General features: G+C 40.3%; 1 protein-coding gene across 1 annotated transcript; it reads right to left on the reverse strand.

Moving 5' to 3' along the window:
* Positions 1 to 2,120: 2,120 nt before the first annotated feature.
* Positions 2,121 to 8,598, reverse strand: LOC131993552 (uncharacterized). Its single transcript, XM_059359510.1, has 7 exons — positions 8,481 to 8,598; positions 7,970 to 8,212; positions 7,303 to 7,497; positions 6,883 to 7,052; positions 5,142 to 5,291; positions 3,804 to 3,976; positions 2,121 to 3,721 (listed from the first exon to the last, which is right to left on the reverse strand). Exons 2-7 carry the CDS (start codon positions 8,153 to 8,155, stop codon positions 3,273 to 3,275), a joined length of 1,323 nt encoding a protein of 440 aa, XP_059215493.1. The 5' UTR covers positions 8,156 to 8,212; positions 8,481 to 8,598; the 3' UTR covers positions 2,121 to 3,272.
* Positions 8,599 to 12,974: the final 4,376 nt, after the last annotated feature.

Raw genomic sequence — 12,974 nt, forward strand, 5'->3', positions numbered from 1 at the left:
GCCTGTATAGTATAAAGAACAGTTCTGACTTGATAGTGGCAGGTAAGTAGATGTAATGCCCCAGGAATGAGGGTTTTGAATGGGTTTTGGTTAGTGCCTGAATATGGTCTGTGGTCAAGCTTCAGAGATGTTTGCTTTTTGTTGTACAACATAAAATATGCTAGTAAATGCCCCCACTTGTGAATTTTTACATTTTCTGTGTCCTTAAAAGACAGTTGCTAACACGTGGCTAAATGAGACGACAGTTGGATGGCAACTCTCTCAGTAGTCTGCCCTTACAGCCTCTATTGTGTTTTTTTAGAGCTCTTGTAAATGCTTGTAGATTGTAGATTAGGTAAATAAACAATTTATCAGGTTACCGTTTCTCTAGCTTGGTAAAAACTGCTGGTTAGCTTGTTGGAGAGCGTCTGTAGCATAACTGTAGTGAAGTTCAAGTCATGCAACCGTGTAGTAGTTCGCTGTAGCATAACGTAAGCTTTTTACTTCTCTTAACCCTTCAAACCTAATGTAAGTGGTGTTCAGTTGTGGAGATCCTGCTGAACAAAGCACGTAGGTATCAAAAATGTGTTTGCCACAGGGCATATCTTCTGCAATGATCCAAAATCCGATGCAAAAAAGGTCAATTCTCAATAGACCCGTTGACTAACTTCGGTACATCATTACGTTTGCTCTCTATATGCGATAGCTATCTAGTTAGCGAGGTTGGCTTCTTAACCAGCATGCAAAGCCATTGGCCACCATTAAAATTAGAAAGTGCTGATGCATGTTTGAACATTTTGGGAACAAACAGAAGGTAGTAACTTTTTTGCATTATTACATTTTGCAGTATTATAATAGGATTTTGGTGGAATTTTTAAATAGAAAATATATGGTGGGTTTTTTTTAAGTTGAAATATTTTGAAATGTTTTCTGATGTCTGACTTGACCTCTTGGCAACTAAAAAGCAACATATGAAAGCATTTTAAAGTAGAAAATGACAGAATGCTGCAAGAATCAAAGTACAGCACTCCAGAGGGAAAAAAACATCAGAGATGGAGAGAACAGAAATTAAAAATGAAAAACAAAACAACATTGCGTGAGAATGAGGGAGAGCGGGAGAATGAGTGTTATGTAAATGATTGCAATTTTCTATTCATTGCAGTATAGTGTGTGCGAATTACATGTACTGATTGTCTGTGTGTGAGTGTGTGTGTGTGTGTGTGTGTGTGTGTGTGCGTGTGTGCGTGTGTGTGTTTGTGCATGTGCAGGTAGTCAGATTTATATTACAGTGAATAATAAAGTCACACTAATCTGATGAGCCAGTGGGAGAAAAGGAAAAAAAGAGAAGATGGAGGAAGAGAATAAAAGAGCGAGAGAGTAATAACACCAATCAGACGGCATTAGCAGAGCAGAGACCAGTAATTGGAGCTGTGAAGTGTGACTCATCGACAGCTAGCGAGACCTGAAACACACACACACACACACTCAGAAAAACCATCAACCACTTGTACCACTCTCCCCTTTTCTTTCTATACTGCAGCCACTTATCCCTCAAAGTAACTCGCACAACTTCTTTTCATGCACATGCACACATACATAATCATTTCCCGTTTTTAATCCACACAAATACACAATATTTTCCACATCTTTCCTCTAATCTATACATATAAAACCATGCAATCACACACACCATTTCTCACATGCGCCAACACACCCACAGACAGAAAGCCAAACACACACACACACACACACACACACTCTTCTTCTCCCAGCTTGACATTCACACAGCGCTGCCAGCTACGCCACATAAGAGCTCCTTCCTGTGCTGATCGCCCACCTGCTGCATCGCACACCATATTACCTAGAGAGAAAGCATCTTTTCAACCTTTTTGAGTGAGAAACACTTAGCGAAAAGTGCCACCTCTCCTGGGAACATCACTCAAAATGTCCCCTTTTCAGCGTGCATTTCCTGCCAAAAACATAAGGCAGACAGTTGTGTGCAGCTGTAGGACAGGTTGTTGTGCTTCTTTGACCTTTCAATATTAGTTTAGTACCAAAAGAAAGGGGTTGAGTCAATTTTTCTACCAGATAAAGCAACATTACTTTAATAGTTATCATAAAAATTCAAACTTCTCGAAAGGGCAGCTCAATATGTGAGTGTTTATTACATCAAAACACATAATATTAACATAAATACATACAATACAACCTCAGGTTTACATTTACAAGCCCTCAAGCAGGACCCGAAGATAGAAATATGTGTTACGGGAGCTATCAGAAGTCATAAAAAACATGTTTTATCATGGCTACACAGTTGCAGACCTGACTACACACCTCATAATCCACATCATCCAATATATGCTCTATGTTCAAAAATGAATTTAAGATTTCTTGGGAAATTCAATTTGCATGTTATCATCTCTGTTGCAGGCTGTGTTGAGTGCATTCGTCTTTTAGTTGGCCGTCATTCAAGTTGAGGCAGAAGTGTTTCTGACATGCAGGATTTATCAACATTTCAAGCCTTGATCGTAACTTTTGGTTTGACTCTGCCTGAGTGATCACAGCCCAATTAAAAAACATTGGAATTCAACTAATTTAGTAAATTTTACACTTGAGCTTTTGTAAGAAAATTCCTCTGTGATAACTACATGTACGTTGTTTGATGATCGCATTTAGTCCAGAAACATAAAGCATTACCTCCAGTGATCGCAACTCCTGTATACCGTGAAATACTGAAAGCTTTCCCTGCTGGTGACATACTTAATCAGCATTGTGTAGTTTGTTTTAGCAAGAATGTAACGGAAGTCCTGCACTCCAGGTTTAAGCTCCTTGGATTCAATATTTGTAAATCGGAATAATAAAACAGGCATCTTGGCTGCTTTAGCTCTCCTTACACATCAGTTTTAAGTCATTTTTCTTTCGTTTTTTTGCATGTTAGTTTCTATGCATGCATTTTGAGTACCCAGGTATTTAGCTTAGAAGGCAACCATACATTTTTCTTACAACTTACAAACATTTATGGAAACTGACTGACGTATATGTTTGTGAGGTGAAATTCCCCATAGGTGTGAATGAGAGCGCTAAGAGTTGTCTGTCTCTACGTGTCAGTACCTTAGTTAGGATAGGCAGTTATGGATAATAAATGAATAAATAACACTTTTGAAGCAGAAAGCAGTGCAGACAAATCAGAAAAATTGCCATTTATCTTCTCCCCAGTATTCAGTTTTAAGCTCTCTGAATAAATTACATTGCAAAAATCCTTCATGTTTCTGAGTTTAGTTCATTCATGGCTTTCATGTACTTGTTGCACTGTGACTGAGGCTCTCATCCTGCTGCGTCTCCACAATACTCAGCGGCAAACTTTCATCTCTCTGCTCACATTCCTCCATCTCTCCATGTCTTCCTCTCCTCTCCATCTCGCCCTGATTATCTCCTCTGCCCCTGCCCACTGCTTGTTCCCGATCAATGCCCTCTGCCCGGCCTTTCAGATGCACTCCATCATTTTGTTTTGTGCCGTTCCTCACCCCTGTCTTGTTTGTACATCCTTGTTCAGTTCTTAGTGTTCTCAGATTGTCACTAGCCTTGATAAAGTAGTTCTCCAGCTCTGCCACAGGTCCCTTCTCAGAGAACAGATGGTGCAGGTATGCCTGGGCATACTGATCTGAGGTGATAAGGTCCAGGCTAATGGAGGAGGTCACTGTTTCAGAGGTGTTATCAGGCCCAGAGTTGCTCCTTCTTCTCCCTGTTAAGTTCAACTTAGTTCAGTTAAATACAGCTTGACTGAGAAAGGTAAAAGCAGTTTACTTTATTTCAAGAAAATCTACCTGTCTCTGTCTTCATGGCAGATAGAGGGACGGTCACACTCTTTCCTGTTTCTCTGTCAGTCACAGTGAGTCCTGTCATTGATCCCTCGTCAGGCTCCTCGCTGGAGGGGTCACACGCTGCCGGAAGACCTCCTCGACATTTCAGCACACACACTGTATTAGACTTATAACACCTATAATGAGGAGAACAGGACATTTAAATCAACCACTCTATTACTTCTTTCTTCAATTTATTAGTGTATGTGTGCCTGTTTGAAGCAGTTTTGTACTCATCTCATTTCACAAGCAACTAAAATACATTTAAAAACATTGTTTCAAGTTTTGGCTTTCATGTTTTCCTCTAATTTTATACCCATGCGGTTGATTCTGTCATATTTGCAGCTATTGCCTGTCTGGCTGGATATTTTTACTGTAAGCACCAACTCTTAATGTACGCTGAAAGTTTTGGGCTTGACTTTTCTGACAGTCTGATGGTGCTTTCTTTGTGTTTTTGCTGTCAAATTTGGAGCAGGCTGGATAGCTTGTCTCGTAGCAGACAGCCAGGCCCAGTGTGGCTGTGGTTTCCACTGTCAGTATGCTTTATTAAGCTCCTGTTTCCACTGAAGTGCTGTGTGTTTGCTCCCTCGCAACGTGGTTCTAAAACCTTATGTGTTTGTAGCTGGAGCGTATGCTGTGTCGTACACGTCCTGCAATGGTTGTCCACCTACAGCCTTCAGCTCTATCAAAACATCAGCAGTTAACAGTAGACTCCATGGCACAGTAAGTGGCTGCTTTATTTGTTGCTGCCCAAGCATGTTTTATTAGTCAACTCCAAGCCCTTTTAAACTCCATGACACTGCTGATAGGAAGCCCAAACAAAGTGGGATGAAAGAGTTAACGCTTCCACCCAAGTTGCACATTTAGACAGCGACATCCCAGACAGAAAGGGTCAACAAAATCTAGAATGGAGCGCAGTCCACCAATGGTGCATTCACATTTTCCTTGGATGGTCCCATTTACAAAGGTGGGAAGTCATGCTTCTGAATTTGGTGTGTTCATGAACTTAAAGTTGTAATATGGACACCTGGACACTAGGGTGCTCTGAGCATTTAAACAACATGTTAAAAGCTGTCCAGTATTTGCATAGAAAAACATTTTTGTATCCCTCCATGAGCCAGATCTGGTCTAAAATATAACCTTGACCCATGCTACAGCCTTACCATCTACCACCTGCATGGCAACAAACAGATTATGTGGTACATGGAGCCAGTAACCACAAAAACATCAGTGCACCACAGGAACATGTGATGAGAGCCTCTGCTATGATTGACTGGTAGATTGTTGTAACTGCTGTATTACCTGTAAGCAGGTATGATCTGTGTGAGGTCTTCCTTGTATTGATCCATTGCAGCCCTTGCAGCCAGGGGCTCATCCTGACCCTCAAGACCAGCCAGGTGAACCAACATCTGGGTATGAAATGCTGCTCCACTGGCCCAGTGCCTCAGAGACCTGGAGGAACAGACAGTGTAAGAACAAAACACACAACATGACCACTGTACACTGCTCTACTCAGAAGTGGAATATAACAGTACGCTTACCTAGGTACTATAATTGCTATTTTGACATACTTGTACTTTATATTTCAGAGGGATATATTGTTCTTTGTACTTCTAAACATTTATTTCACAGCTTTAGTTATTTTTTACATATAAATATATGCTACATTTGTATGATATGATGCATTACTTTACAACTAATCTACCCAGGAGTAAACAAAGTATCTAAGCGTGTCTCTACATTGACAAAGTACAAGATTGAAATACTCTTATATGTATTCATTAGTGATAAAACAAGAAAAATGCATTATTCTACATGAATAACACTCAGAAAAGAGCAATTCTGCATGATGACTACTTTTACTTTTGATACTCTGAGTACATTTTGCTGAAAACACTAAGTAACTTTTTGAATTGACTTTAGACCATAATATATCTACTTTTACTGAAGTATCTGAGTATTTCTTCCACCACTCGTTTTACTACAGTAGAATTATCTTATGTTCTACTATTCTATACTAGCCTGAGTATACCCATACTGCCTTGCGCGCTAGATTTCATTTCAAACTGCGAAAGGGTCTGGCAACTAAGGCTGTTTCTTAGCCCTGTTTTAAGGATCCAATCACAGAACGGGGAGGGACGGCAAGATGATGACGCATACTACTCGACAGATGGAAGCTTGTAGTTTTGTAGTTTTCTTACGGATCCAACATGGCTGCAGCAGACGCGAAACTCTCTTTCGATCTAGCTGTAGACAGCATTTTAAATAGTTTAGAGCAACGAAGAACAACGTTTGACTTTACACTGTTGTTTCACCGCGAAAAAGGATGTTTTGCCTTAGCCTTGCTTCCGACAGGATTTGGTAAAAGCCTAATCGACCAACTAGCCCCGCTACCGATCACTGCTGTAACGCAGGTGATCTCGCAGCGAGCCGGGGGACAGCAGAGCCGCCCAGAGACCTGCAGCAGCTCGTCTGTTGCCCATAAAATCAATGGATGTGTGTGGCTGAATGAATGACATGAGGGGGAAATAAGGCATAAAAATAAATAATCTTGCAGAAAGCGAGAACTGGAGAAGCAACGCAGCAAGCAACACTCTCTCACAGACACACACACACACACATACACACACACCAACACTGCCGGTAGACTGTGAGCAGCCGGAGCCAGAACATGCTGCAGAAAAATGTTGAGGAAGCAGAATTGAGCATTTTAGTCTCAAAGTAGAGATGGGCTAGTCTGGCTATGTAAACATCAATTTCTGCCGCTCTGCATACGTCATCTGGTATAACTGATACTATTGGCTAAGAGCTACGTACAGACGCTTTTGATAGACATTTGTAGCGCCCAATACACGGCTCTGGAGGATCGTAAACCACGCCTCCTCTACGGAGAAATGGATTACTGGTGTCCAGACTAATCTAATTTGTGATTAGTCTGGCGTTAGCCAGGCTAATTCTATACTTTACCCTATGTAACAATTCTTCTACTCCCCTGTATGCTGTTCTGTATGACACCATCCTCTACTCCACTGTGCTCTCTCACCTGGAGTCACAGTCTCCCCCTAGCAGGCAGGTCTTCAGCTGGGTGAGGGTAAGGCTAAGCTGGGCCTCAAGTCTCACCGAGTCCTGGATCAGCCTGTTCTTGTCACTCAAGTTGATCCTACAGCGCTTCAGGTATTCCTCCATCACCTCCTGGAGCTCCCAGACTCTCTGCTGGAGGTAGACATTAATGCATGCTGGTAACTTTTTGCACCAGCCTTGATATTCAAGCCTTTTGTGTCCCTTCATCACCTTCTTGTTATATATCAAGATTAAATCGTATTCATTAGTATTCATTAGCAGGCTTTTGAAAAGGGTTGCCTGGAAGGTCTCAGTAGATATATAAAGGAATATACTCTATTTTAATATTTCAGGAAGCACTCTTTTACATATTCCCCTCATTATTTTCTATCAGAGACTTTACCTGGCACGATGATGACCCCGCTGACTTCCCTTTCACACCTGATGACTGTTTCGATGATGTGTAGGCCATATCCATCACCATAGTCACCGCTAATCCCACCAGGCCGGCCAGGCGTGGCTCATCGGAGAAGGACGACAGTCGACCAATCAGATCCTTCAGGTAGGTCGGTGCTTTGTTCCCAATGTCACCCTGCAGCTGGATGAGAAGAAATGAACCGAAATCCAGCTTACTGCTTCTTACAATCCATCTCAATAAAATAAAAATGCTTGGTAAGTAGATTTCTCTCTCTTTCTTTTTAAGAACACATTGAACTGCATTTTGTCATCATCATATTGCTTGTAGCTGGCTATTGTATTGATCTGTAACTTCTTTACAATCCCCAACAGGACCACATTTCTAATACTGAGTGCTTTATTTTTCTACAGTCGCTCTCTTTTAACTGTCTCAAGACAGCAACATATTTCTTTCCCCTAATCCTGTTTATTTCCATCTGCACTGGATGGCTGAACAGATTTAAAGGTGAAATGAATGCGCTTTTCACTCAGTCTATTTCAGAAATAACATACCACCAGGCTTTGTTTTCATGTATTCCTCAATGTTTTTTGCTCATATGAAGCATCCTTATCACTCATAAATACTGTCACAGGTTCTTTTAATTCTTATTAACCTGTCGCAGTTGTTTCTGGAGGCTGGCCTGGGAGTTAAAGCTCTCATTGTGATTGGCTAGGAGGAGAGGGTGGGCGACTCCGAGGTTTGGCGTGGCACCGCCTTCCAACATGGCATCGTAGAGGAGAGAACCAATCAAATCCTTCACCTCGGAGAGCTCTTCTTCTGATGATAACAGCTGGCCCATAGTGGTATTTTATTTTGTAGTAACAACCCTGAAATTATTTGTAGTTTATGGCAGCACCTAAAGAAGAATAGAAAGGTAAACGGCACAATACAGTACAAAAACAATCTTCCAACATGGGATAAATTATACTTATATTCAATTACATAATCAGATAACATATGTTATTTTCTGTTTAAATGATTATAAACACCATATAATATACTATGACCTCAAGGGTTTCTGCACAAGTTGTCTTTAGAGTCTATGCAACTCAACACACAAGCAAAATATATATATATATATATTTAATTCATCATATCAGCAAGATGTAACATTTTCCAATTACCTCCAAAATAGCACCCTAACATTTCACAATAACATCCCAGCATTATTTCAGTCACATCCAATCTCTCTCTGTTATAGCAGTGAGTTGTGTTTTTGAGCAGCCGGCCTTCCTTCTTCCTCCTATGTCCACCCCGCCTGCTGCAGTAAAGAGATTAACCAAGACAACACAGCAGCGGCTGAATGTAGCTCAGCTGTAAACCTAGACCTCCCTCTAGCTGCAGTGAGCAGGAAATGCAACAGCTGTGAATGCAGGGGACAGTTTGTCACATCTTCAAGGCCAAGTATGTCAGCCTGTTGGGGTTTTGTCCCAGTAATCTCCATCTTTTTTGTTGCTTTTCTACTGTTGGTGCACGGAGAATTAAAACCTCTGAGAATAGTTATTTTGCACCCTTTCTTATAGTGCTATCTTTAAGTGAATGCATGATAGTGAAATTAAACTAATCCTCCTTGTGCTTAGGGGACTCCCTGGAAGAATCCAGAGGTCCTTGGGAATGAAAGTAATAGCTATAAACTCTTTATGGCTGTGTTAAAAAAATAGGCCAAGGGCTTTCAGCCTTTTTATTTAGCTAAATGGAACAGTGGCCTTGCTGGTGGTGCGATGTTGACTTTTTTTACTAGATAAAATATGGGGCAAGGGGATTTGGGATTTTATGTAGTGTAAGAGATGTTCTTTGTTAACTGGGACAAGGGCTTGTGCACTGTCAGGCCTCAGAGTTCTCTGTGTGTATTATGGCTAAATGAAATGACTCACACTGTGTCTCAGCTCAAGTTAATGTGGATGTCCATTAATCATAATAATAAATGTATTAGACCTCCCAAACAGCAAAAAAAATGCAAATAACTTCTTAAAAAAGCAAACATTTAGCGTTTAAGACAATATTTCCATTAAAAGCTGGGGGAGACCAAACCAGAGCCAAAAGGAGAGTGGCCCAGGGTTGCCAGATGAACAATAATTACCGTATCTGTACGATAATTTGCATTTGTGAAGGTGCCATAATGTAGGATAATTTGACCCTTTTGTGATGCTTTTATTAGTATTATTTTACTCAATTTCCTGACATGATAAGGATAGCAAAATATGAATCATGTCTGTGTTTTATCTCTTATCAAGTGATCTCTTTCCAGCCAATCATGCTAGCTACGTAGCTTGCTTAAGGCTGCAGTCACGCATATGCAAACTTACCATTGGAGAATATTCACCTTCCGTTCACTTCCATTCTATGCGGGCAATGTGGCAAATGAAACATTCTGGTTGCAAAGCAAATTCACATCTGTGCATTGCATGGACTTCAACTGTGGTGAACTTTGGCTGGTGTGTCTAATATTCAATAAGAAAATAAAGATTTCAGTGAGGGAGCATACCTTTTACATTTGCATATGTGTGAGTGTTCAAGAGTGACTGTATACACTGTGTGTGTGTGTGTGTGTGTGTGTGTGTCCACCACAGTAAATGGACTACAAACCAGCAGATATCTGTGTGTGTCACATCCTGCACTGCCCACATGTCACCTTGGCAGGTGCCTGCATTCACATATGTGTGACCACAGCCTTAAAAAAACAACAACATAGCTAGATTTGTGGGAGTGTCAAAAAGCAGTTTAACCCCTTCAGGTTGTGTGAGGTGTTTATACTTTGATGCACTACCTATAAGTGGCCAGCGAACAAACGCACTAATGCAGGATTAAAACACCTGAAGTAACATACTCAAAGAAGGTCATATGAAGGTGTGAAGAGGGCACTGTGGACCATTTATACACGTTGTTCTCATGCCCAGTTTTACAATAACACTGGACTGAAATAAGCTAAATAATATAAATGTGTTTAAAAGCACACTCTCTTTAGAGTGCCAGATTTATTTCAGGGTAGGACAGCTCACTTACTCTCCCACCAATCTGATAAGTAGCTCTTGAGAACTGCAGCACTTAAGCAGATAACCGAACTTGGCTGAAACTAACTGCACCTGCACTAAAAGGAAAATAGAGAACGAAATGAAATGCACAGGTGTAGATCATAAAATAAATGATGGAAGAAGTGGGTTTGCTGCTGTAATGGCAATTTTTCCCTTTGCCGTTAAGATTGAATCAAGTCAGAGTTGAGTGCTTGTCTTTCTTTGATTTTATTACTTTCAAGGGAGAGTCCCACAACAACAAATCTTCCTAGAAAGCTGAGGAGAAAGTCTCAGTGGTACAGTATGGTGTTTCCCTTTTAAAGCAATTCTAACACATTGTTCTTATCAAAGTGTCACTCCATTGGGTATCGAACATCTGCAATGATATTTGCCATGCATTAATTGGCCACAGGACATCGGCAGATTGAGACATGTACACTTTTCTTTAACTACATGCCATTTAAGGTAATATTTATTTTCTTCCGCCATCACTGTACCCTTATACCAGACATGTCTCTCTATTCTATTCTATTATACTATCAAGAGGAAGTGGCCGTCTTTGTGCCACTTCCACATTCCTCCAACTTTTGACCTACAGGTGTGCAGATGCTCAGTGACCTTACAGACACACAGATACTAGTCGTTCAGCAATATGTTTCACTCAAGCCAACAAGATTATAAAAAGAAAAAGGTTAAACATCCACAACGCTGCTTCAGTTTTAGGGTCCTGTATGCTGGCTCATTGGTACACTGGAAAAGAAGCCAATGTTAATGTTTATAGGAAAATCTTTACTTTTCCTCCTATTATAAGTCAAAATGAATGTTGTAAAAATTGATATGGAGATAATAACTTAAATAGGAGTTTGGTTAACTTATTAAAGATAAAATATGAAAACAAGACATTATATGTTGAGAATCTTTGGTACATATGCAACTTAGTGTGCTTACGTGTTTACAGTAGACCAAGGTGTCACAGTGAATTTGACAATATGTTAATGTATAAAAAATTGAAGGTGGTGAAGCTTTACACACCACACATGCACCAGCGCACACACATTTCTTCATTTTCTTCTCTCCATACATCCTTATCTCCCTTCACTCTGCTCTCCATCATCCTGCTCTTCCCTACTTCTCCTGTTATTGTTGATTTTGATAGCTTCTGTCAGTTTGATGCTGTGTTTACTGGTTGAACTCTGCTGCAGGGAGTGTGTGTGTGTGTGTGTGTCGGTTTCTTTCTCCGTCTGTCTGTCTCACCCGCACTTTCCACGGATGCTTGGCCCTGTTGACACACTTCACACTCCTCAGAGAGAAGTAAATATTTAAATGTGCTCACATCACACACATAGACACACACATTAGCACTAAGAGATGGGCATTGGTGCACTCATATACATGACTAAGTGGCGAAACTTTCCTGCTCCCTCCCTCTCGTACTCTGATTTTTTCGCTCTGTTTCTTTTGTAAAGGTCTCATTTCCATCTGAGAGTGAAGTGAAGATAAAAGGAAAGAAAGTAGAGAGGATGGCAGTAAAGAGATGATGAGAGAAAGTAAAGAGGAGGAGGGGAAAAGAAAAAGAATAAAAGATAAAGTAAAGGTGATGTTGACAGAGAGGAGTTGGAGGAGAATAACAAATGGACTCTGCCTACCTTACACACACACACACACACACACACACACACACACACACACACACACAGTCTGGCCTTTTAAATGACAGCCCTCTTGAAACCTTGCTGAATATTAATCATTATACACAATGTGTCATTTTACGAGATAATGCCAATTGAAACTCGGGTTTAATATTCAATTAGAAAATAAAGGTTTCAGTGAGGGAGTATACCTATTACATTTGCATATGTGTGAGTGTTCAAGTGACTGTATACACTGTGTGTGTGTGTGTGTGTGTGTGTGTGTGTGTGTGTGTGTATGTGACATCAGATAAAGACAAAGACAAAGGGAAGTTCCTGTTGTGTGTGTGTGTGTGTGTGTGTGTGTGTGTGTGTGTGTGTGTGTGTGTGTGTGTGTGTGTGTGTGTGTGTGTGTGTGTGTGTGTGTGTGTGTGTGTGTGTCCATATGTTAAAGTCAAAAATCCCTCTGAAAAAATACTCTATTCTGTCATTTAGTTTTTGACCTGTTGGGAAGTAATGAGGGAAAAGTTGGAAACGGTTACAAACATTGTTGTACACTCAACTTTTTTTTTTCATGCGATACATTTTGAAGCTTTCAGATACATCTCTTAGCTTTACTCAACACATGGAGTTGCCCAGTTTTCATTAAGGTTGTCTAGTTTATCACATTACTTAAGTAACACATTTCAGTCACATGATAATACATAACTTATGCATGAAAAAATGTTGCCCACCCTTGTGTTTTGTAACAATTTGCAGAGAACATTAATTGCATATAGTTTCTGTAAAAGTTTTGAATGTGTATAATATTCTACAAAGTATGACCAGCAGCTGTTTAACCCTCTGATATATTAGCCAATGTTTTCCTATTTTGTGTTAAATGCATGTTTTTACTCAATCCTTTGATGCAAAATAAAGTAATAGAATTTTTTTTCTCAGGACAACAAGAGCTGTGAGAATATGGGTCCTGCAGAAATGT

The sequence above is a fragment of the Centropristis striata genome, chromosome 20, assembly GCF_030273125.1.
Source record: "Centropristis striata isolate RG_2023a ecotype Rhode Island chromosome 20, C.striata_1.0, whole genome shotgun sequence".
Taxonomy (NCBI): Eukaryota; Metazoa; Chordata; class Actinopteri; order Perciformes; family Serranidae; genus Centropristis; species Centropristis striata.